The 21,884-nt window shown below is 52.3% G+C and overlaps 2 protein-coding genes across 2 annotated transcripts; one reads left to right on the forward strand and one right to left on the reverse strand.

Annotated features, from left to right (window-relative positions):
• Nucleotides 1–620: 620 nt before the first annotated feature.
• prcc (proline rich mitotic checkpoint control factor) lies at nt 621–7,705 on the reverse strand. Its single transcript, XM_088905172.1, has 7 exons — nt 6,547–7,705; nt 5,629–5,676; nt 4,941–5,501; nt 4,470–4,568; nt 3,619–3,765; nt 3,400–3,465; nt 621–2,539 (listed from the first exon to the last, which is right to left on the reverse strand). Exons 1-7 carry the CDS (start codon nt 6,976–6,978, stop codon nt 2,453–2,455), a joined length of 1,440 nt encoding a protein of 479 aa, XP_088761298.1. The 5' UTR covers nt 6,979–7,705; the 3' UTR covers nt 621–2,452.
• Nucleotides 7,706–9,392: 1,687 nt separating this feature from the next.
• Nucleotides 9,393–20,484, forward strand: LOC148815289 (hepatoma-derived growth factor-like). Its single transcript, XM_088905176.1, has 6 exons — nt 9,393–9,873; nt 17,069–17,145; nt 17,541–17,679; nt 18,263–18,439; nt 18,956–19,201; nt 19,977–20,484. Exons 1-6 carry the CDS (start codon nt 9,787–9,789, stop codon nt 19,995–19,997), a joined length of 747 nt encoding a protein of 248 aa, XP_088761302.1. The 5' UTR covers nt 9,393–9,786; the 3' UTR covers nt 19,998–20,484.
• Nucleotides 20,485–21,884: the final 1,400 nt, after the last annotated feature.

The following is a 21,884-nucleotide window of genomic DNA, read 5'->3' on the forward strand; positions in this document are numbered from 1 at the left end:
GAGGGGGGGGGAAAGCCCTGAACTGGTTCTCAAGACGCTTGAGTTAAAGATCTTTTAATATGGGCTCAGTTAGACTTGGAAGGCACTATAGCCCTGCTACTCCTGGAGTGTCTGGGTTTATGCCCAGGGCCTACTGCCCCTTTACATTTGTCACACTCTTGAATATATCCAAGGAGTTGTAAGATACAGATGCTTGTATGGAGCCTTCTCTTTACAGAACACTGAAGCAGGTTCAATACCAAAGCTTTACTGGGTTAGGCTCAGTAATTTCCAGCTGTTCTTTTGTGAGATGAGTGGCACAAAAGGTAGTGATGATGCATTGTTGCACTGGGACCCTGGGTTCAATTCCACCTGGGGTGTTTGCTAGGTTTCCTCCCACAGGCCAAAGGCCTATTTGAGGGTTAATTGGCTTCAATAAAATGGGTCCTGGTGTGAGTGTGGGGGTGCTCTGTGATTGGGCTGGTGTCCCATCCAGGGTGTATCCTGAGATAGGCTCAGGCTCCCCCGTGCCCCTGAACTGGGTTAGAGGAAAGGGAAAATTCAGGGGGTGGGGCTGAAGGAGAAGAGTCCTGCATCACTACAGCCAGAGTCAGAACAGTCCAAAAAAAAAAGTCCATCCTCATATCAAGACGTTTATTTTGGTTTCACAGTTGTCATACATAACAGGTGGCGCGGATCTCCTCGGTTACAATGCGCTCATAATCACAGTCACACACATCGCAAATGATGCTGCGCCAAGAGAGCTATTCTTTGTACATGAAGGGGAAAATTCACATATGCCACGGCTGTTTGGAGCTGCACTCTGTAACGGAATTGAAGGTACAGGTACACATCTACATCAGTTTAGAGAGAATATTGCGCGTTATCAAATACCTTGTCTCCCTCTCTGAGCGCACATGAAGGGTCCTTTTCCAGGACCGTGTAAGAACATGGGTCGTCCCCCGGTAAGTTTTCCTTCAGGGTTTCAACCGGCTTGGTGAGTATCTGCATTTTTAAGCTGGAATTAGTTCTACACCCCCCCTCACCCTCCCCAGGAATCGCCAGCCATTTCTGCACCCACAACTGCTTGACTGAGTGTTGACAAAGAGGACTTGCAGACCCCTGTGGCAGAGATACTGGGCTCCTCAACACCCTGCACGACTCCCATCTGATGTCACTGCACGCCCCCTGGTTCTGGGGAAGGCCCCAGTTCCCTTATGTGCCCAGAGGCACTGTCGCCATCTGAGGATCCCCAGCCCCAAGTCACCCAGGCTTCGCTCTTGAAGAGAGCCCTTGAGCAGAGGTGGCACACACGTCAACCCAGCAGCGATCCTTCTAAGTGCGAAGCACACTGCCTCCCAGAGGCCGGTCAGCTTTTTCAAACCGTCCAAATCCGCTCTGGTGTAGCGGGGCGACAGCGGGAGGTGGGAAAAGCCCCAGATCCGAATGGCACGGGTGAGCGATCCAGCTACCGCTGGGTCTCCTGTGCTGCTCTTGCACGACAAGCGCAGGAGCACAGCCAGAGCCAATCGTCTCCAGCTGCCGTCTGGGCGGATCCTTTCCGATTCCTTGTGCCCGGCGGAGAGAATTTACCAAGACGGAGGGCGAGTCGTTTCCTGGCTCAGTCCCAAGGTAAGATTTTAAAGATCGTAGTGGAGGCTAGATGGAAAAATAACTGCAGGAGTGCTGGTGAATCCCCAGGGACTGCAGCGAAGAGATGTCAGATTAAGGGTTTTGTGTGGTCTGATTGCCTTGCCGGGCTAATCCCAGAGTTTTGTGTCAAATTCTGCAGAGAGATGCTTTAGTGAGGGAAGCGAAGACGCCCAGAGCTGTTCACTGAATCGTCTCCTCTACTTCTGAAAGTATCCTTTCAGCTTTTCTTAAATAAGGAGGGCACTGATATAAATTCACAACACCCCTCCATCATTTCGGCCTGAAGTCCGAGGCCGCTTCACGCCATCCGAGTTTTTAAATCCGAGTAGTGGGGACGCACAACAGCTCAGCCCTAAAGGAGTGTGATGTACAACTTTTTGTTTTTTGCCTTTTATTTCCTAGAAATTTCACACCCCCTACTACAATACCAAAGTACAAAAATAGGGAAACTAGGCCTGTACAGGATTATGTAAATAAGACCAGAGAGACCATGAACAACGTAGCTAGAGGCAAACAACCGCAAAAAAAAAAGAGAATCCAATTTTTAAGTTAAATTCCCACAGTTACCCTGAGTCATAGTCCCCCTCCCCCTGTAGTCCTGGTACTATCCAAATTTTTTGGTGACCGGAGAGAAACTGAAGGCCATGGGTCCACCATTTTGGCTCTGGTAGGGGTTATTTGACTATTACAAAAGGCATGGGGAAGAACCAAAATGGCAGTCCAACATGCTGTCGTCACCTTGTTTGTCTCAAACACCTGGGTGTGGTCATGTTCGCCGGACATTCTCACCACTCCCAGCCTTCAGCCCCTGCGCTGTCGACTAGAAGCCATATTTGGCTTGTGTTTGCCGTCGGGTCAATTTGTTGTCAGCCCAGCTGTTCTTCAGCTCCAGCTCACGTTCCTTGGCCTGCAAAACAGAGAGAAAAGAAGGGCGTTTTCAAACCAAACATACCGGCCAATGGCCAGCAACCTCCTTGTGCTGAGCGGCCAATGGCCAGCAACCTCCTTGTGCTGAGCGGCCAATGGCCAGCAACCTCCTTGTGCTGAGCGGCCAATGGCCAGCAACTTCCTGCTAGTGCAAATCCCAAAATGTAAACTTTTTTTTTACAGGTAGACTAGTGTAGATTTGGAATGCCTGCACATGTGACAAGACAGGTGCAGCTGCTTAAATATTTTAGCTTCCTAGTTTTCCATTTTCATAATGTCCTGTCTGATTATCAGCACACGCTTACCATTCCATAAACAGGCAGATGACAAGCCTAACCAATAGGACTCATTAGTGCTGACTCATTAAGAGTCACAGTCTGCCACAAGGTCTAGTTTGCTAAGTGACTGTGTCCGCTTTACTTCAGAGAGGTCCCAGAGCCTCCTCTTTCACAGTACGGCTTGATAAACTTGTTCAAGATTCCAGCATCAGTACAGAACTGCCTCATAACACATTTTCACTTATCTCCTAGGGAGTTATGTGCTGAATGGGGAAACTTCTGCTGTCAGTCTTACATATTCCTTTTCTTAATTCTTAAAGCCTCAATCTTCAGCAAGCAACTGACACACGTCTCTGCAATCTGTCCTCGTAACCTTCCATCTCCAAAATGGGTCTTATTTGGAGTTTGACAAGGATGCCGCCCAGGAATGAATAGATCTAGCTGTCCTACTCTGTCATTCCACAAACCCCAGTACTGCAATCTGTCTGCGCCTGTGAGCTCACAGGGGGGCCCCAGTCTGACCAGGTGTAACGTGCGCTCCCCACCACAGCGACACTCGTACCTGGTGGATGAGATATGTAATCTGGTGTTTGCGTCTCTGCTGTCCCGTGGGCTGGTCTCCTTTTTTCTGCACGTCCGACCCAGAACAAAAAATAACACAACATGAGTTTGCATGAAAGGTCACTCGAGGACTGGAAATGAGAAAGTGGCGTCTCTCGGGCTTTCCCTGTGTGGGATCCTGACTAATACCACGGCGTCAGGGAGCGCGGAGGCGGCCGACCTTGCTGAAGGACTTGCGCTGGTCCTTCTCCTCCGTGATGGCCTTGGTCAGCCACTGCTGGCTGCCGCTCAGCTGGTCGTCCCCCTTGATCTCCAGGAACTTCACCTCCTCCTTGCCTTGGTTGCGCTTCCCTTGCAGACGCCGGAACTAGAGGGGGGGAAGGGGGGAAGAGCAGAGCCCTTGAGCGGGGGGGGGGGCCGACTGCGCCTGCACGAACTTCCAATTCACATCACAGAATAGCCGAAACTTCCACGTTGTGCCATCCGGAACGAGGCGACCAAATCCAACAGAAATATGGCTCTCGGCTTCCAGGACAGTTTTGCCAGCAAATACTATGTACTTGTTAACCCTGCCTGCAGATCACAGTGGAACACTTCTGCGGTGAAATATCTGCTGCAGAGCCTGTACTTATTTGCTCGTACATCACAGTGCAGTAGTCACCACAGGGACTAGTGAGCAGGAAGGGCCGCTTCAGGTATCGACTCTTGCAGACTCTTGCTCTCCCCCCATGGGGAAGACCAGGGGTCTGTGTCAACATGGCGACATACAGTACTTTCACAAAGTTCACAATGTTGTGTTTCATTCAACATTTGTCCCTTTTTTTCTTTACGGTCAAAGAATTGATTTTTGTTTCTGAGGTTTAAGAACTCGTCTCAGGAATTTGGACGGCTGTTCCCCTTTAAACACAGCAGCAAGCAAGGAGGCACAGCACAGCGATAACAGATCAGCTGCCTCGGCAATGTTGAAGCCTCGTTTTACTCCGCACGCGTGACACGCTCAACGGCGCAAGCGAACACGCTTGTGAGAAAACCAGGCTGAAGAAAAGAGCACGTTCATCGCGGCAGTCTTACCGCCTCGTCATCGATGAGGGAGGAGGAGGAGGAGCCAGGATCTTCCGTTCCAGCCAATCCGGGATCGGCTTCCTGGTAGTAGCCACCGCCGTAGTAATCCTGGCCAATGAGAAAGCAGCTCATTAGAGTGTGACTCAGGGAGATGTTGCCTCAAGGGGCTGGACATGTGTCATACGCATAAATTGAGCCCCATGTGCCAACAGAGGACTATTTAAAATAACCAGTCAGGCTGATCATATCATTAGGTCTCAGTGCTGGGCTCGCTACAGGATGCTAAGTTTACGATCTTGGAGGGGCTAAGATCAAAAGGCACGAGGCATCCCTGTCGTTACCTGATTTGCAAGCTAGATGACTAGGTTCATGCCAGTTTTCAACAGCTCATAGTTTGAAAACGTCTGTCAGTGCGGGAATCGAACCCGGGTCAACTGCTAGGAAGGCAGCTGTTCTCCCCCCTACACCACCAACGCGCACCTGGTAGTACGACTCCTGGGCCGGGCCCTGGATCCTGGATTCTGGATCCTGGTACTGAGGATAGTACGTCTCCGCCTGCTCCTGGCCCTCCCAGGCCCCCAGTCCGGCGGGGCCCAGGGGGGCCGAACCGAAATCCAGCGGCGCGTCCGACTGGAAGGCGGCCTCCGTCCCCGGAGGGGGGGGCGGCGGCACGGAGGCCAGCCCGGGCTGGGGCGCGGGCGCCGGCACGGGGGGCGCGGCGGGCTGGGAGCTGTCGGGGAGGGAGAAGTAGTTTTCGGGCGCCAGCTCGCCGTCGCTGCCTTCCTCCTCGTCCTCCTCCTCCTCCTCCTGCGCCATCTGGCGGGCCAGCTGCAGGGTGGCCGACTTGGCGGCCGCTTTGATGGCCGAGGGGGAGGCGCTGGCGCTGGCGGCCGGGGCCACGGAGCCGGAGGCGGGTCGGGCCGGGGCTTTGGGCTCTGGCTGGCGCTTGGTGAGGGTGTGGGGTACCAACGGGCGGTTCATCTCTTTGGCCACCAGATTCCGGGGCTGGGGCAGGAGGGAGGACAGCCCCCCGCCGGATCCCTGGAGACGGGGGAGAGGCGGAAAAAAATCAGGGAAATAAAAAAAAAGGGCAAAATCGCCCTTGATCGTAAAAGAACCCCCCCCCCGACTTCCGCCACCCCGCCCTCCCAACGCGAACCGCTCCTACCTGAGGGCCGCTCTTTTTCCTGACTGGCTCGTCCTCGTCCGAATCCGACTGGCAACGACAGGAAGCAAAAATGAGACGCGTGCAGAAGACGGACCAGCCGATCTCTCCCGGCCACGGGGAGCAGAGAGACAGCAGAATTTGGGTGATGTAAAACCAGAACAATAAGAACAACAACAGACTGTTACCCAAGATCCAACAGCACGTTTCGGGCTGCTGTCAATAAAAGGACATGCTTAGATGGTAAAGGCGCTTACTCGGAGCACAGGTGAGCTCCGGGGTCAGTTTAAAACAAAAATCCTCCAATTACCTGCCTCAGACATCTCGAGATCCCTGAACTGCCAGTGGTTACAGCGCTCAAAGTCAAGAACACTGCTGCTACAAACCTCATTAACCTGCGCAGAGCACAGCACCACTGTGAAACTCAACACATCATCCTCCTGATTCTCTCCCTGGGACGCTCCTCCTGGCCGCCTGTGTTCCAGTATAAAGGCTCAGCTTCTGCACTGAACTCTTTCGTCAATCAACAGTCACTCGAACTCTACCTTTTTAATGGAGCCGTTCATTGCGAACGCTCCTCCCTCTTAATAGAGGCACGCTAATTGGCGAGGCTGGGGACTAAAGACAATCATTCTTGTTTCGCAAGGAGAGAATGAAAGACACCCCCTGGCCAAGCTGGTTTGTGAGTTAATTCATTGGAACTCCTGATCCAGATTGCTGCAAGACAGAATAATCAACCAACCACGTAGCATTACAATCGATGAGGGGCATCCAAGAGAAACTTTTAGGATTGCAGTTAATTCTCAAAGATGCTGGGGTGGGGACGAGCTGTTCTGGAGCAAGGGCCCACGATACTGAGGTCGCAGGCTGTGGTTCGACCTCCAGAGAGGGAGGGAATGAGGTAAAGGTCGGGATACTCACCTCCCCTCTCTCGATTTCAGGAATGCGGATTTTGACGGGCTCTGTCCGCTTCTTGGGTTTGGGCAAGTTGAAAACCAGCCCCCCCGACGGCGAGGGCAAACTCAGGCCGGCCCGGGACGGGGGCTGGAAATTCGGGATCTCGGGGTCATTTTCCTGGGACCACTCCGGCCGGGGGGGACCCTGATTTGGGGGCGCCGGGTCTGGCCCCTGGTGGACCCCGATTCTTCCCGCACTGTCCCTGGGAGGGGGGAGGCTGGCCCCCCAGTTTGGACCGGATCTGGAGGGGGCAGGGCTGCCCGGGGTGGCGTTTTTAGGCGTGGGCAGGCTGGAGAACAGACCCGTCGTCTTGGCTCCTCTTCCCGGACCCGCGCCAGACTCGGTCGGGTCTTCCGAATCGCTCTCGTCGCTGCTACCGTACGCGACCAACGACATGACTCGGACTGTCGCTATAGGACAAAAAACTGGTGGTGGGGCGGGAGAATAATTACAATGATACAAATGCAAAAAATATATATATTAAAAAATAAACAACTGTGACACTCAGTCTAAATCCCTACCCCTTTAAACGTAAATCGGTTAATTTATTTGCGAGAAATTAACGATTCTTCTGTAACTGAACCCACTGTGTTAATGCTACGAATGGGTATTCCTGCTCATCCAAACGTGTTAACACCTAAATTCGGACCCTATGCGGACAGAATGGTTTTTAGGGCTCTTTATCCAGTAATAGCCGCCTCGCACTGTTTACGAAACCTCTAACGACCGTTCTCGTCGGATGAGACATGACCCACTTCCAGTCCAGCGCTACATGAAATGTAAGAGCACGTCCGTCGCTTTTCTGCCGAGAACGACCGCGAATGCTTTTGCCCCTCGGCTGCTCTCAGATCCGGTACAGAGCTCGAAATGGAGGTCGGCGGTTGAGAAGGAACCGAAGGCCGCGCTGGCTCATTTCTCGATCGTTCTCCTCCCGCGTCCTTGCTGCTACGCCAGCCGGCGTGTGTAAACGCTCTTCTCCCCTTTCGCTTCTTTCTCCTCCTTACGATTCCAGTCAGACCGACGTTTTCGTCGATTTTGCCGTTACGTTTGCGAGTTCGAGAGGCATCCCAAAGCCTTGCAAATCTGTTGCCCCCCCCCCCAAGGAATGAACCACAACTCCCACAATGCCACACGAGAGAGAGGCGAAAACAAAGCTGCAGAGCAACCTGGGAGTTGTAGTTGACCTTTCAAAGGGGACCGTCTTGGCAAGCTCTGTGACTTTGGGTTCGTGTTCTGTATATCACGGTCGGTTTTGTTTTCGAGCCATAAAGCTACTGTATGAACACCATTAGCTGGGTATTTTTACGAGTATCATTGCTTGTGCAAGCAAGGTTAAGCAGCCACAGTTAACTGAAGAATGAATTTCCCACAGCATTCTAAAACAACGGAATCCGATTTTTTAAATATATATGACTTGAACATTGTATATATGACCCTATAAGCTTTATTATGTTCATATATCTGGCATGTATGAGTTTTTTAGCCATTGTCTTTGCTTTCAAAGGTGCTTTCAAGAGGCGCGTCTCCAATTTAGTTAGTGAAAATACGGTTTTTTTCCAAACGCCTTTGAAATACATTTCCCATCACGCACCGAGCCCTCGCTGGGGCGTCTGGGAGGAAATTGTAGTTCCTCTCGCTTTCTGTAATTGGCTTCCCTGCTCATAGCGCTGTGCCCGTTCAAAAAATGGGAGGTGAAGCAGGAAACAAAGTCTCCATGAAGGGCAAAGACGTTGCCTGTCTGCAATAGGTAGCGGGAGGGATGGCTAGGCCAATTTAAAACGGATATGGATACACCTGTATATGTGTGTCCGGTCCGAGCAGCTGTGCACATCCAAACTGACAAAGTGGACATTTTCTTACAAACGTTTGTTGAGAAATCCCGTGAGTTGAGGTATAAATTGAGGTAACGATATCAGATCGAAGGACTCCTTCATATATAGAAAAAACAAACAAACATGAGCAGGTTAACTGATATGTGTTAACTTGTCTGTCCAGAACATATTTTAAAAAAGCGACTGCTCTCACTTGGGAATTTACCCTTCAAATATATCCGATGAGACTCACAGCGTGAAGTCAATATTACCATCCTTAGAGGAAATTTAATTCAAATCCAGTAGAGATCAGTAGCTCCTTTCTAATGAAAGTGGTATTTATTAGTATGCAAAGGAACAAGTAATAGGTTTATTCCGTGCTGAAAAGAGAAGAGAGAAAACTCTTTTTAGCATGGAATAACCTATTACTTGTTCCTTTCCAGACTACGCATGCTGACGTAGCTACCCACCTGAAACATTTATTAGTTTGAACTAGTATAATATGTTCAATAGTTAAAGTTTACTGGTGTTCTACTCGAGTGTAAACAGTCGTGTTGAAAGTGACGCGTAAAAAACTGATCTCAACTGGTTTTTGAAAACTTGATCAATTGAAACAGGACACCAGTCGAGTCACTTTTTTGTCGAAATGTCGACACGATGTAACTTGAAATTATTAGTATTTTGACTTCAGTACCCTAAAACTGCAACTCTTACACGGAAATGTAACTTAAGATGTTGTGTGTGTCACCTAAAAGGGTTTCGAAAACAGGGCTGCGGTGACAGCGCGGTTTGGAAAGTCCCATGCACAGCTCCGCTCTCGGCGCGTTGAAATGCGACGTTGCCCTTTTAAGAGGTCCATCCACGGCTCTGAGTTTGACTAACCAGGCCTGAGGCGGTTACCGGTGGAACAGAACAACCTCCCCCAGGAAAGGCCGAAGTAGTCGAGAGTCGCTGCTGCCCGACGGTATAGGAGGGGGGTGTCGCGGTTCGGAGGAGGGAAGCAGTTCCAATTTCAAACAAAAACACGGAGATAGATAGGAGAGGGGGGTTAGGTCCCTGGAACCAGCAATTACACCGAAAGACAGAGGGGGCAAAGAAGCTGCAATTGGGAAGAACACCTTGGCAACTTTGCAAACAGCGGTGCAGCGCGGAAAGTTTGCAATTCTCTCCGGCTCGCATAGAAAATCTGTCCTGTATTTTTCTCTTTTTTTTTTAAACGCGTGACTTAATTGTGGTGCAGAAAAAACGCGGGGTTTGCATTTGTTTTCTGCGGGAGCTTTGTAAACTTTCTTAAGGGGTGGGGGGGGAGAAGGAAGAAGATTTATTTTTCGGATTGCTTTTTCTTTTTGGAACTTTTTTTTTATTATTCCTATCATCATTACTGCTACAGAACATGCCCAGGTCGAGCAGGCAAAGGGAATATAAGCCCGGCGATCTGGTGTTTGCCAAAATGAAAGGTTATCCCCACTGGCCTGCGAGGGTAAGCGACGCTCCAAAGTCTTAACTTTGTGCCTGTCTTCTCCCTCTTTTTTTAATCTGTATACATGTTTGCTTTTATCCTGTGTTGCAAAATGGATCCCTGGTGGCGGCAGTGTGTGCTCTAAGCCTGGGGCCTACCGCTGGTGTCCGCGCAAAGTTTATCCAGACGCCGGTGGGGTGGGGGGGGGTAGGCAGGAATTGGTATTTGTTGGCCAAATTATTAGCGAAACGCAGCCCAGCCGTGCGGTCTGTCGGTCGCTCTGGTCCGGCGCCCAGCTCGCCGCCGCTCTCGGCGCGGCCTACAGCCCCCCGACGTCTCTCCGCGCGTCGCAGCCGCACACGGAGCAGCGCGCCGGGGGCTCGCCTGGGCAGCTCGACCGGGCGGCTGGGGAGGAGGGGGGAGGAGAGCGGGGGGCTGGGGGCGAAAGCGGGGGCTCTTTCACTCCTGAAAGGCAAGAAACCCGGCCGGCACTGGGAAGTTGAATTTGGCCGCATTTTGTTGTAGTTGTTTTTTAAAATAAAGTAACGCGATACTGTCAATGACCGGGTGGACGTTGCGCCTTGGGGGGGTGGGGGTGAGATTTTTTTAAAAGAAAAGTTCTTTTTCAGCAGCGGTTGGGAGAGAGGCCGTCTTCACCTCTTTTTTTTTTAAGTTACACTACACGGCTTGTCTCTCAGCCGCTGTTTATGAAAGTTAAGATGCCGGCTCGGAGAGACCTTGACTTGGCCGCTTCGCGTATTTTGTCTGTAACGTGTGTCCCTGCGCCCCCCCCTACGTGATATCAAAACCACCGAGGGTCGCCCCGGCGGTCTGACCGGCTCCTTCACCTGCCGTTCGGGAATGTGCAGTCAAGCTACATTTCTGACTTCCACGAAAGTTTTTTTTTTAAAAAAAGGGGGAAAATACACGTGTGCGTTTTTCCGGCAATGGTGGGCATTTATAGCGGGGGTGATCGAGAGCGGTGCCGCAAGTTTCTTGTTGTCGCTGGGCCAGGAGGTGTGACCGCGGGGAGCGTGTTTCTTGGGGGGGGGGCTCACTTGAAGACAGGGCTGAGGGCGCCCAGCCTCATGTGAGCCTGAGAGGGGATGAACCTGTTGCCGTCCACGAAAAGGCCGCGCACTTGGGAAGGCGGAAAACCGCGCCGTTCACGCTGAGCGGTGACGCCGAGCGCCGCCTGGGATGTTTTCCCGGGCGCTCCTGCCTCGTAGTGCCTGTAGTTGGGAGAGGCGCGCTCTGCCCAGTCCAGCGGAAACGTGCGCACACGCCTCCTGTATTTCCCAAGGACGACGACTCGCGTTAAACCGAGCGGTCCTCACTTCTCTGTGGTTTGGGGTTGGTGTGTGTGTGAGGTGGGAGGGGGTGTTTTTTCACGTCACGGGCCACGATGTTTTGGCCGTGGCAAGAAAGCACGCAAACGGGTAGGACCGGTTCTGCATCAGTGTACTGGAGCATTTTTCCCCGTCTGACAGTGCGCTTTTCACAGACGCTGTCCTGTTTCGAGTGCATTCTTGGGGGTTAATGTTTTTGGCCGAAGAATTGCATTTTTCTTTCCTTTTGCCGCCGCAGCATATTTTGAAAGTTGCACATTGTTTCTTCCCTCTCTGTCAGAGACGGTCCAGCGAGTGTAAAAACATTTCCCCAGTGTTGGTGTCTTTTAAGCTCTGTTGTGGACCCCTGGGTACCAGGTGCTGTACTTTAAACCCAGTCTGCTTCAGACTGCTGGAAGCTGCATAAATGGCTCCTGCAGTGTTGCTGAACAGTTAATTTGCAGTGGATAATAAGATAAGAGATGAGATCACTTTAGTAGCATATACAGTTTCTTGCATTAGGAATTTGTCTTTTCGCAGACCCCAGCTTGCTCTCCATGAGGCACACAGACAGGGAGAGAAGCTGGGGGTCAGAGCGCAGGGTCAGCCATTGTACAGCACCCCTGGAGCAGCTGGGGTTAAGGGCCTTGCTCAGGGGCCCAACGGAGTAGGATTCCTCTGCCGGCCATGGGATTTGAACCGGCAACCTTCCAGCCACAGGCGCAGATCCTTAGCCACAGTACCACCACTCCGCCCCATTCAGTAAGTGCAGCAGTATGACTGCTGTCCTGCTCCCATCACCAAGGAGCGTGAGGTTTCTGCCTCCTCCTGGCGTCTGCTTTGCCCCTGTGCTCTGCGCAGTGAGTTGATGTGATCCCAGGGAGTGATCGATCCTGCGTCTCTCAGGAGAGTGCGCACGCTGTTCCAGTCGGACCTAAAACGCAGCAGTCGCCGAGGGCCTTGTGGAGAAGCTGCAGGCCGGCCCGGTCTTTCCTTGGGTCTGTTCCTTCTCCAGGCTCAGCTTGTTGATTTTGGGCCCTCCTGGCCTGTACCGGGGGGCCCGATTCAGAGAGGAGCCCTCCCCCCCCCCCCCCCCCCCCCCCCCCACGTCGGCCAGCACGATCTGTCCAAGCCCGCGTTTCCCGCCTCTAATCACGGCGATCGCCCAGGATATGAGCTCTGGGCTGGTTGGTTTTTGATTAGTCATCGAGTTTCCTCTGTGCTGTTAGGTGCTTTCCTTGCACACACACGCACGCGCGTGTGCATACAGAAACACCTACCCTGAGAGGCAGGAGATTAGCCTGCCAGCCTGTTGACACTAGTTTGCAGCTGTATCTTATGTAGGGCTGCGGCTAGTGGCCTTGACAAGTTGCTTTGGGGGTGGGGGGGGCTGGTGTTGCTGGAATCCCGAGTTTAGGGTAAAACAAAAAAGAGGCACCGTGACGCCATAGAGCCCTCCGGGATGGCATGTAAACCGATAGGGAGAAAGCCTGCAGCAGGGAAAACACAGCTTAGGCAAATGAGGATTTCGGTATTGATTTTTGGTGTGATCTGAGCTGTCATGGTTTCTTAATCAAACTGGGGGGGGGGGGGGGGACTTTTGTTGTGCTGTAGGGTCGGTTTACTTGAACGTGAGTTCTAGAGCCACATTTCTTGCCCCAGCACCAGTGCTGTCAGTGCATGGACTGGGTTCCCTGGGCAAGATCTAGACCAGAGGGGTGCCCTTCCCCCAGTCCTCAAGGGGGCGCTGTCCAGCAGGCTGCTCAGGTCTCTTTAAAATTCCCAGGCTCTCCAGAACAAGGAGGGGCTTCAAATTTGTCTGATGAGCAAATAACAAGCCCAGTTGGAGAAATGAGGTCCCAGAGGGAAAGAGAACCCTGAGAGCCTGTGGGACTGGAGGTGTACCCCCCTGTTGTAGCGATGGAGAGCTCTCCAGGCCAGACCTGGCGCGGCGACCACCTCGCTTGTTATCGAGGGAAGTGCCGAGCGCTGATGGGCTTAACGACCCCGTAGTTGTCGTGAGCTTTTCCTGTAGGCTTCATTTGCAATTAAATCGCAATTAGCACTTTGGAAGTCCGTTTAAAACTGAGAACAGGAGGCTCTTCTGTATGCAAAGGGTGGTGGGAGTGTGGAACAATCTACACCTGCATGTTGTTTTAGCTGATATCTAGCTATTTCTTGAAGGTAGCCAGGATAGGATCCTCAGATCCGTTAACTACATCAGCCAAACAGGCTGGATGAGTCAAATGTTTTCTGTTATTCTTTTGAAATGAATTTCAGTCTATATTGATTGCATGTTGATAAAAACAAAGTGGATTGCATGATAAGTCTCATCTAGTTCTATGCGACTTCTTGCCTTGGGCTGCTTAATGCATTTGAGTGCAAATGCATTTGAGTACAAGTACATTTTTCTGTTCTGTAAAGCAACCTCTATCCTTCTTCCTCTCTATGTCGAGAACTATATCCTGTATCGCATCAGATGACTAACAATAACTAGACACCTTGTGTCGCAGGACAGACAGACACAAACATGCACACCAGAGCCAGGTTTTTTTTACGGAAGGCAGCAAACCTACCAGCATGTGTTTGGACGCTGGGAGGAAACTGTAGCACCTGGAGGAACCTGCGCAACTGAGGGGAGAACATGCAAACTCCACATAGACAGCACCCCAGGTCCAGAATTGAACACGGGGCTTCAGCACTGAAAGGTAGCACTGCTAACCACTGCACCATTGAGCCTCCCATATACTCTATATACACGCAGAGTAATTGGTCATAAAGAAGTTCCATGTAAAAATAATCTTGAATTTGTTGCCCTTTTAGGTTCTTATCAGACTTTTTATTGATAAGAGACTGCTGTTTCAAAGTCAATTGTGTGCAGACCCCCTGGTCGTGTTCCCTTATACAGAAAAATAGATGTTTAAGCTCTGTGTAGGGGCTGTTGGGTATTCTATTTAAAAAGGCAGATTTATTTTTTCTGTTTTGCATTTCATTTATGGTATTGCTAATCGCAGAGCTCTGTGCTGATCATTCCCCCCCCCCCCCCCATGAGTAATGATAAACGGTAGTTCAGGTGGGTAGCTGCGTCAGCATGCGTAGGCTGCACAGGAACAAGTAAAAGGTTTATTCCTGTGCTGAAAAGAGAAGAAAGACAACACAACGTTTCAGTTTTAATTTGCTATGTCTCCGAGAGCCCAGCTGGAACAAAAACGTGCGTCGGCTTTAACGAGGAACTGCTGCAGTACCATGTGTGGCTGCAACGGGTCACATTCCCATTCTGTCGAAGTCTGTTCCATTTTGGGTCTTGGCAACAGCCGGCAAAGGTACCCTTTTCAAGTCAGTTTGCCTGGATGTGCCATCCATGTTAGTCAAAAATCAGGCCTCGTTGACCTTTTCTTTAAGCATGCTTACGGCTCGGGGGAACAAGAAAACCCGGGACGGATCAGGATGCCCTGCAAGCTGGCAGCTGGTCCGTCTCGTTTGTCCTCTCGGTGGGCTGGGGGAATGTTTTTCAGTCAGGAAGCAGGGGAGGCAGGGGAGCTCGCGGTGAGTCAGGACCAACCGTCCAGCCTGATAGCTCTGTGGCTGGGCTTCCTGGCTCAGCTCGGTTACAGGAGTCGCAGACCTGGGGGAGGAGCCACACTCTTCCGAGGCGTGATGTCACCGTTTGTCATAACTGTAAGGAAACGTGTTGAATCATCCAAGCTCAGTTGGTCTGCGGGGGACGCGGGGGGGGGGGGTGCTCTGTTTTCATTGCTCCTCTAAACGTCTTTGACATTTTGAACATAAATTAACCAGTTCTCTGTTTGTCTTCTTAGGGATTTGTAGCAAGTGGAACACACTGAGGTCATGTGGGGTTGAGAGAGCCGAGGCACTGGGAGAGACAGAGGGAGGCAGTGTGGGGTTGAGAGAGCCGAGGCACTGGGAGAGACAGAGGGAGGCAGTGTGGGGTTAGTGGTGAGAGCTGAGGCACTGGGAGAGACAGAGGGAGGCAGTGTGGGGTTAGTGGTGAGCGCTGAGGCACTGGGAGAGACAGAGGGAGGCAGTGTGGGGTTAGTGGTGAGAGCTGAGGCACTGGGAGAGACAGAGGGAGGCAGTGTGGGGTTAGTGGTGAGAGCTGAGGCACTGGGAGAGACAGAGGGAGGCAGTGTGGGGTTAGTGGTGAGAGCTGAGGCACTGGGAGAGACCGAGGGAGGCAGTGTGGGGTTAGTGGTGAGAGCTGAGGCACTGGGAGAGACCGAGGGAGGCAGTGTGGGGTTAGTGGTGAGAGCTGAGGCACTGGGAGAGACAGAGGGAGGCAGTGTGGGGTTAGTGGTGAGAGCTGAGGCACTGGGAGAGACAGGGAGGCAGTGTGGGGTTAGAGGTCGGATCCAAGGAAGCCGGAGAGCAAGTGATAGGAGCAGGCAGGTTAAGGATCTGGATTTGGCTGCTAGCAAATGCAAACCCTGAAAGCACAGGAAGAGCACTGAAACTCAGGGGTGTGACACAGTACTAATGACTTGCTCGAGAAAGCAGAGAAGCTGGAGTGCAACTGATTTAGCATCTTGTGCGGTTTTTTTTTTTATTGCCGTGGGCGTGTCGCATCAATTATTTTCTGTGCCTGTTGCATTTTTGCGCGTTGAGTCGGAGGGAGAATGCAGATGGAGTGTGTATGTGTGCCTGTGTGTGAGCAGAGGCAGCCCCGCCCCTACTCCGTTTTAAACGGCAGCAGCAACAGGAGAGCAGCCGGAAATCTTTATTTGGCAGCCAGGAATCCCGGGATGAGAGCCAGGAGAGGAGGGTGTGTGCTGCCGGACAAGAGTGGCTTTTGCTCTCCCCTGCCAGGGAAGGCTGTGAGGCCTGGTGGGGACAGCGGGGGGGGGGAGGGTGTGAGGCCTGGTGGGGACAGCGGGGGGGGGGGGGAGGGTGTGAGGCATGAAGGTTTAAAGAGAGACCTCAGAGCTCATCCCTTTTCAAATCCGAGGGCTCAGACGGCCTGCTCTAGTCTGGAGCCTGTCCCGCGTGTTTGTGAAATCGCACACATTGGGCAAGATCAGCAGGCAGAAGCCTCAACGGCTGTTAGGCGGTGTGCGAAGGAGTTCTGTTTTTTTTTTTTAATACAAGCTCATCCGGGTTAGGGAGAGCTCACTTCATCGATGAGTGGCGTAGGAGCTGGGTGGAGCTCTGGGAAGCCGAAGCTCGCCCCCCCCCCCCCCCCCCCCCCCCCCCTCCTCCGGCCCTCTGTGACTGACCTGTCCAGTCAGGGGCGGAGTGGAGCTCGGGCAGGACGGAGAGCAGCTCGCACTCGGCAGCCCTGAATTGTACCGGCATGCCTGCTAACGGCGGGGGGGGGAGGGAGGTGAGGCCAAGCTGTGTTCTTTGGGGACTGACTTGGGTTCTGCTGATGCATTGCAGTTCGGCCCATTATTGGACCAAAACAATTTGGAGGCAAAGGTCGTCAGTGTCAGGTAGCATCTCGTGTAGTAGCATGGATAGCTGCAATAGATCTGCATCCCCATTCTAGAGCTGTCAATATACAGCGGTGCGCTTTGTCTCCCGAGAGCCCAGCTGGAACAAAAACGTGTGTCGGCTTTAACAAGGAACTGCTGCAGTACCATGTGTGGCTGCAACGGGTCACATTCCCATTCCGTCGAAGTCTGTTCCATTTTGGGTCTTGGCAACAGCTGGCAAGGGTACCCTTTTCAAGTAAACTTGCCTCGATGTGCCATCAAGTCTGACCTGCTGCTGGTTTGTGTACAAGGCGGTGCGTCGTGTGACATGGCTGAGGACATGACCTGCCTCTGTTGCGGGTGGGGGTGGGGGGTGACGAGACTGGGGTTAAAAGCTGGTGGGAGCGACATTTGTACAAGCAAAGTGTGGTGAACCAACGCTGTCTCCTCTTTCCGCAGATCGACGAGCTGCCGGAGGGCGCGGTCAAGTCCCCCTCCAACAAGTACCAGGTGTTCTTCTTCGGGACCCACGAGACGTGAGTAGTGTCGCGGTCGGGGAGGGGTGAGAGGGCATGGCCAGCTTGGCGTCGCTGCCCGGGACAAAACTCGTTCTGCCTAAGTGCTTTGTGACTTAGGTGCACAAACTAGAAAATGATGAGATTCAGTTTTCAAAGGCCTGTACCTGTTGGTGTAAAGAGATCTACCCAACATGTTGGACCATTACAACCCAAACACCTCTAGCTTGGGGTCAGCTGTAATTCTCATTCTAGCTGAGCTCTCCATGACTTCACTGAATCATGTGATCATCGTTAACTGTTTGTAGTGTCGTTATACAGTCTTCCTAGGATTTAGCCGGTAGCAGTGGGGGGGGGGCGGTGCTCTTCTGCCCGGAAAGCGTGCTTCACTGCCGTCTCTCCTTCCCATCCTGCAGGGCGTTCCTGGGCCCCAAGGATCTGTTTCCCTACGAGGAGTGCAAGGACAAATTCGGAAAGCCCAACAAGAGGAAAGGCTTCAGCGAGGGCCTATGGGAGATTGAGAACAACCCCACCGTCAAGGCGTCGGGGTACGAGGTGAGGCCCGGTCTGTCGCCCGGGGAGTCCGGCCGCAGCACCTCCCTGCCCTGTGGCTGGCTGGGCAGGCTGGGACTCATCGCCTCCCTCCCATGGTGCAGTTCTGCCGGCGCAACCGAGGCTGCTGGGAACCCTGTGGTGGAGGGTGCGGAGGATGGCCTCGGCTGTCTCGATCTCTCCTGGGTGTTGGTCTCAGCTGGACTCTGTGGTTGGGGCGTTGCGAGTCCTCTGTCAAGTGGGAGTGCCTGGGCAGGGAAGGTGCGCTGGGACTGGGTCGGCCCGGGTGAGGACACTCTGCTCCAGGCCTGGCACCGGCATTGATGTCGGCCCGAGCCACCCCACTCCTCCAGGCGGTAGCCATTGAGCTCTCCTCGCTGTGCCTCTGCAGGTTGGGGGGCGTGGGGCTCCCCGCCAGAGAACCGGGTCTGAAAGCAAGTTGTGGTTCCAAATCTGGCCGATGTGTAATCGCCAACCAATGGGCAGTTCCACACTGAAAAGGGCTGGGCGGCAGACGGGGTGTGTCGCAGTGACGCTGGTCGTCGTGGGGTCGGGGTGTGACCTTTGCTCTCCCCCCCCTCTACAGCCCACCAAGAAAGAGGACTCTGCCGACGAAGGGGCCGGGGACGCGGCGGCGGCGGCACGCCCCGGGGCCCGGGAGGGCGGCGCGGAGGGCAGCAGCGACGAGGACGAGGGGACCCTGGTGATCGACGAGAAGAACGAGAAGGGCGGGGCCAAGCGGCCAGCCGAGGACTCGCTGGAGGTGCGCCTCGTCTTTTCTCGCCCCCCTCCCCCCCCCCCAGTGTGAGAAGGGGCAGTCTGCCCTTTGATCACTTCCTTTGTTTTAGGGTCATAGCCGCGAGGAATGGGAATGAGAGGACTTGGGCATGGCCAGAAAGATGACAGGCTTAAGTTAGTGTGTACAGTTCGTGGCGGCTCTGCTTTAGCTGGGAGTCTCATGGAGCTGATGCCTCTCCGGGACCTGGGCAATGGCTGCTCGATCGCTGCAGTGTCCGCTTTGTACGCGACGGTAGCAGCAGTGGGTTTCGGCTTTTCCCTTCAGCGCAGACACGGATCATTTATATGGAGAGATCCGGTTGCAGACGTCCAGAATGTGCGCAGCAGCAGAGCATGAAACGGGGTGCACGACGAAACCTGAAAACTCTCTGCCCTTGGTGGTGCCGCTGTCCAGAATCCCCGTTCTGTGCTCTACCCCTACCCTACCCCTCCCCCCCCCTTCCTCACTCGGAGTCGTTTCCTTCTCTCTTCCCTCTCCCAGAGCTCTCCGAAGCGACCCAAGGACTCGGAGAGCGAGGCGCAGGGCGAGACGAAGGCGGAGAACGAGAAGTCGGACGCAGAGGAGGCCGGGCGAGACCATGCAGAGCCCGAGGCCAAGACCAACAACGCGGGGGCGGAGCCTGAGGCTCCCGTAGCCACTCCCCCTTCTGCCACTCCCCCCCGGGGTGGCGAATCAAAACTGGAGGGCCAGGACGCCGCCCCCGAGGGCCAGCTAACACCAGAGAAGGTGATGGGAGCTTAACCATTGTCGTCTATGAGTGCTAAGAGACTATAGAGTCAGGGCTTTAACAAACCTGTTTTCTTAAAAATAACTGCAGTGGATGTCGGCAGGGTCGCAGACCAAAGATGGGCTGTTTTGTTGCTGGTAACTAGACTTCAAACCCGATCAAAAAAGAATAAAAGAGCTTTTTTGGAGAGGGTTTCAGCTTCACCAGCTTTGAAGGGATATGTGCTTGTTCCAGACACTGGAAACCCTTTGCGTAAACCAAAATGCCTGCTGCTCTTGAATCAGTCCTGCTATTCTGTTCTAACTCTTGGGCGACTCATTGCAAAGTCATGTTTCATCGGAGTCCTTGCTTATTAGGGCAGCCGCGAGTGGCCTGCATATCCCATCAGTCTCAGTGTTGGGCCCCATCAAAACTGGAGGTGGTTTCAGAGTAGCTCAAGGCCCTCTCTGAGTGCAGGGTGAGCCCTGCAGAGGTCACTGACCGCAACGGGCATCTGAGATCCCCCTAGCTGCGGGGGGGGTGGGGTGATTGACGGCCACTGGGTTGGGGTGGGTGTGAGTTCCCAGGGTCCTCTCCACATCTGGTGCAGGAACGAGAGCTGTGCTTTTTATACATAAGAGGTAGGAGGCCCGCTTTATCCAGGTGAAGTCCAGCAATCATGTGGGGGCAAGCAGGGCTGCCATTATGCTCTGTGTCATTAGATTGTGTTGATTAAACCCTTGTAAAGTGTTGGTAAGGTCTTTAATATCTCCCATTCTCTCTCTCTGTCCACAGGCTGCAACAGACAGCGCCTAATGTGAGGATTCTCCAGCCGGCCAGCACTTCCAATGTATTTGGGAGTTATAAGCGTTAAAATTTGACAGAATTCCTGTTTGAACTCTTAGTTTCTGCAGTTTAAAGTAATGGTTTTAAAAAAAAAAGTAAAATAATCTCATGCCAGTATTGGATAGAGTGGTCAGGGATGGCATCTCAGCTTTGAAGATGCACCGCCGAGACATAATTAAGAAGTGATTAATGTTTTAACCTTTTTAAAAAGGGGGTTTTGGAAAAGAAAACATTCAAAAACAAAGTGCAATTACGTTTTCTGGGCACCAGGCGGTGCCAACCCTTTTTCGAACAGTGAGGGGACAGCTAGCATAACTCTCGCGTCTTTAAAACATTTCAGTAATCAAATTATTCCATTTGAAAAGAATCTTTTGCTAATCATGTTTAATATGATGTTTTTAATTCCGATATGTTAGTATGAAGATGTTAAAATTTGCTATTAAATGCAGTGTTTGGCATACAGACAGTTGCTGTGCTTTATCAAATGAACAAATCTCAGTTTTAAGGTGTAAAAATGAGATTTTTTTTCACAAAATTTTCTTTTTTGATTGAAGATGTGGCCGCCGCGCTCTGGATCGTTAAAGATTATGCTTAATTAGCTGGATGAGGCTTGTGTGCTATGTCACATAACATCCAGACTTGACTTACAAGGCAGAAATAAGTGGAAAGCAAATATTCTGAAGTCAGACGTGTTTCGTAGACTTTTAGGCCTGGAACAAACTTTAGACAGTAATAGACTCAGTACCTGACTGCACATGTCTCCTGGATCAAAAATAAAATTTGGGGCAAAACGAAAAAGACAATATCCAGGAACTAGGTTGAGCAATTTAGCGACAGGCTGTTTGGTTAGAGTACTGGATTTAAGAAGGGGGAGGATGTTGGTTAAATTAAGTTGTAAGAGATTCTGAAATCTTAGAGCTGCTCTGCACCCCATGTAGTTTGATCACGTCACTGCATGAATATAAGGACAAGCTGCTCTTTCTTAAGAAAAAGTGCAAATGAGCATGGGGTTAAAGGAACAGAAGGTGGCGATTCAGGGTGGCACAGTGATTAGCGTTGCTGCCTCACAGGTCTGGGGCTCTGGGTTCAATTCCTGGGGTGCTGTCTGTGTGGAGTTTGTATGTTCTTCCTGCGTTTGTGTGGGTTTCCTCTCTCAATCTAAAGGCATGCCGGTGGGTTAACTGGCTACTGGGAAGATTGCCCCTTGTGTGAGTGTCTGACTGCCCAGCAATGGACTGGCGTCCTGTCCAGGGTGTACCCTGCCTTGCGCTCATTGCTTGCTGGGATAGGGTGCAGCTCCCCCCATGACCCAGAACTGGAAAAAGTGTTTAAAAAATGGATAATTGGAAGGGGGTGGTTGAGTTCTCAGACCTAAAGGCAATGCGGCAAGGTGAGAATGATGTTGAAACATTCCTCAGGACAGGAGAAGCCGGGCTGTGAAGCGGCCAGGGAAGTATGATCTGGCTGTCAGGCAGAAAGAGCAGCAGATAATATCAGCTGAAATGCCGGCGGGGGCAAAGTTGGTCTGATACAGAAGTCAGTGTGACAAGGGGGTGTTGAATGTTAATCCCATAAAATCTGCCAACCAGCTTTCTTTTGAAAGGTTTTGTGAGGCCTACCTGTAATGAGTTTCCAGTCTTCTTGCTCTCTGTTGTTGACAGTCCAAGCCTCCTGCCAAACTATGATACCCCTTGCCTTGGGGCTTGAATGGAAGCACTAACTGAACAACATTGACGTCTCGCCCCAAGGAAAAGACCCGGGATCTTTCGCTACCCATTCAAAAGCCTATAGTGCTGGACTTTGTTCGAACCCGGGTCTATCGCACGACAGGCACTCTTAGGCTCCACTGCTGCCGCA

The sequence above is a fragment of the Atractosteus spatula genome, chromosome 25 (assembly GCF_055471065.1).
Source record: "Atractosteus spatula isolate fAtrSpa1 chromosome 25, fAtrSpa1.hap1, whole genome shotgun sequence".
Lineage (NCBI taxonomy): Eukaryota > Metazoa > Chordata > Actinopteri > Semionotiformes > Lepisosteidae > Atractosteus > Atractosteus spatula.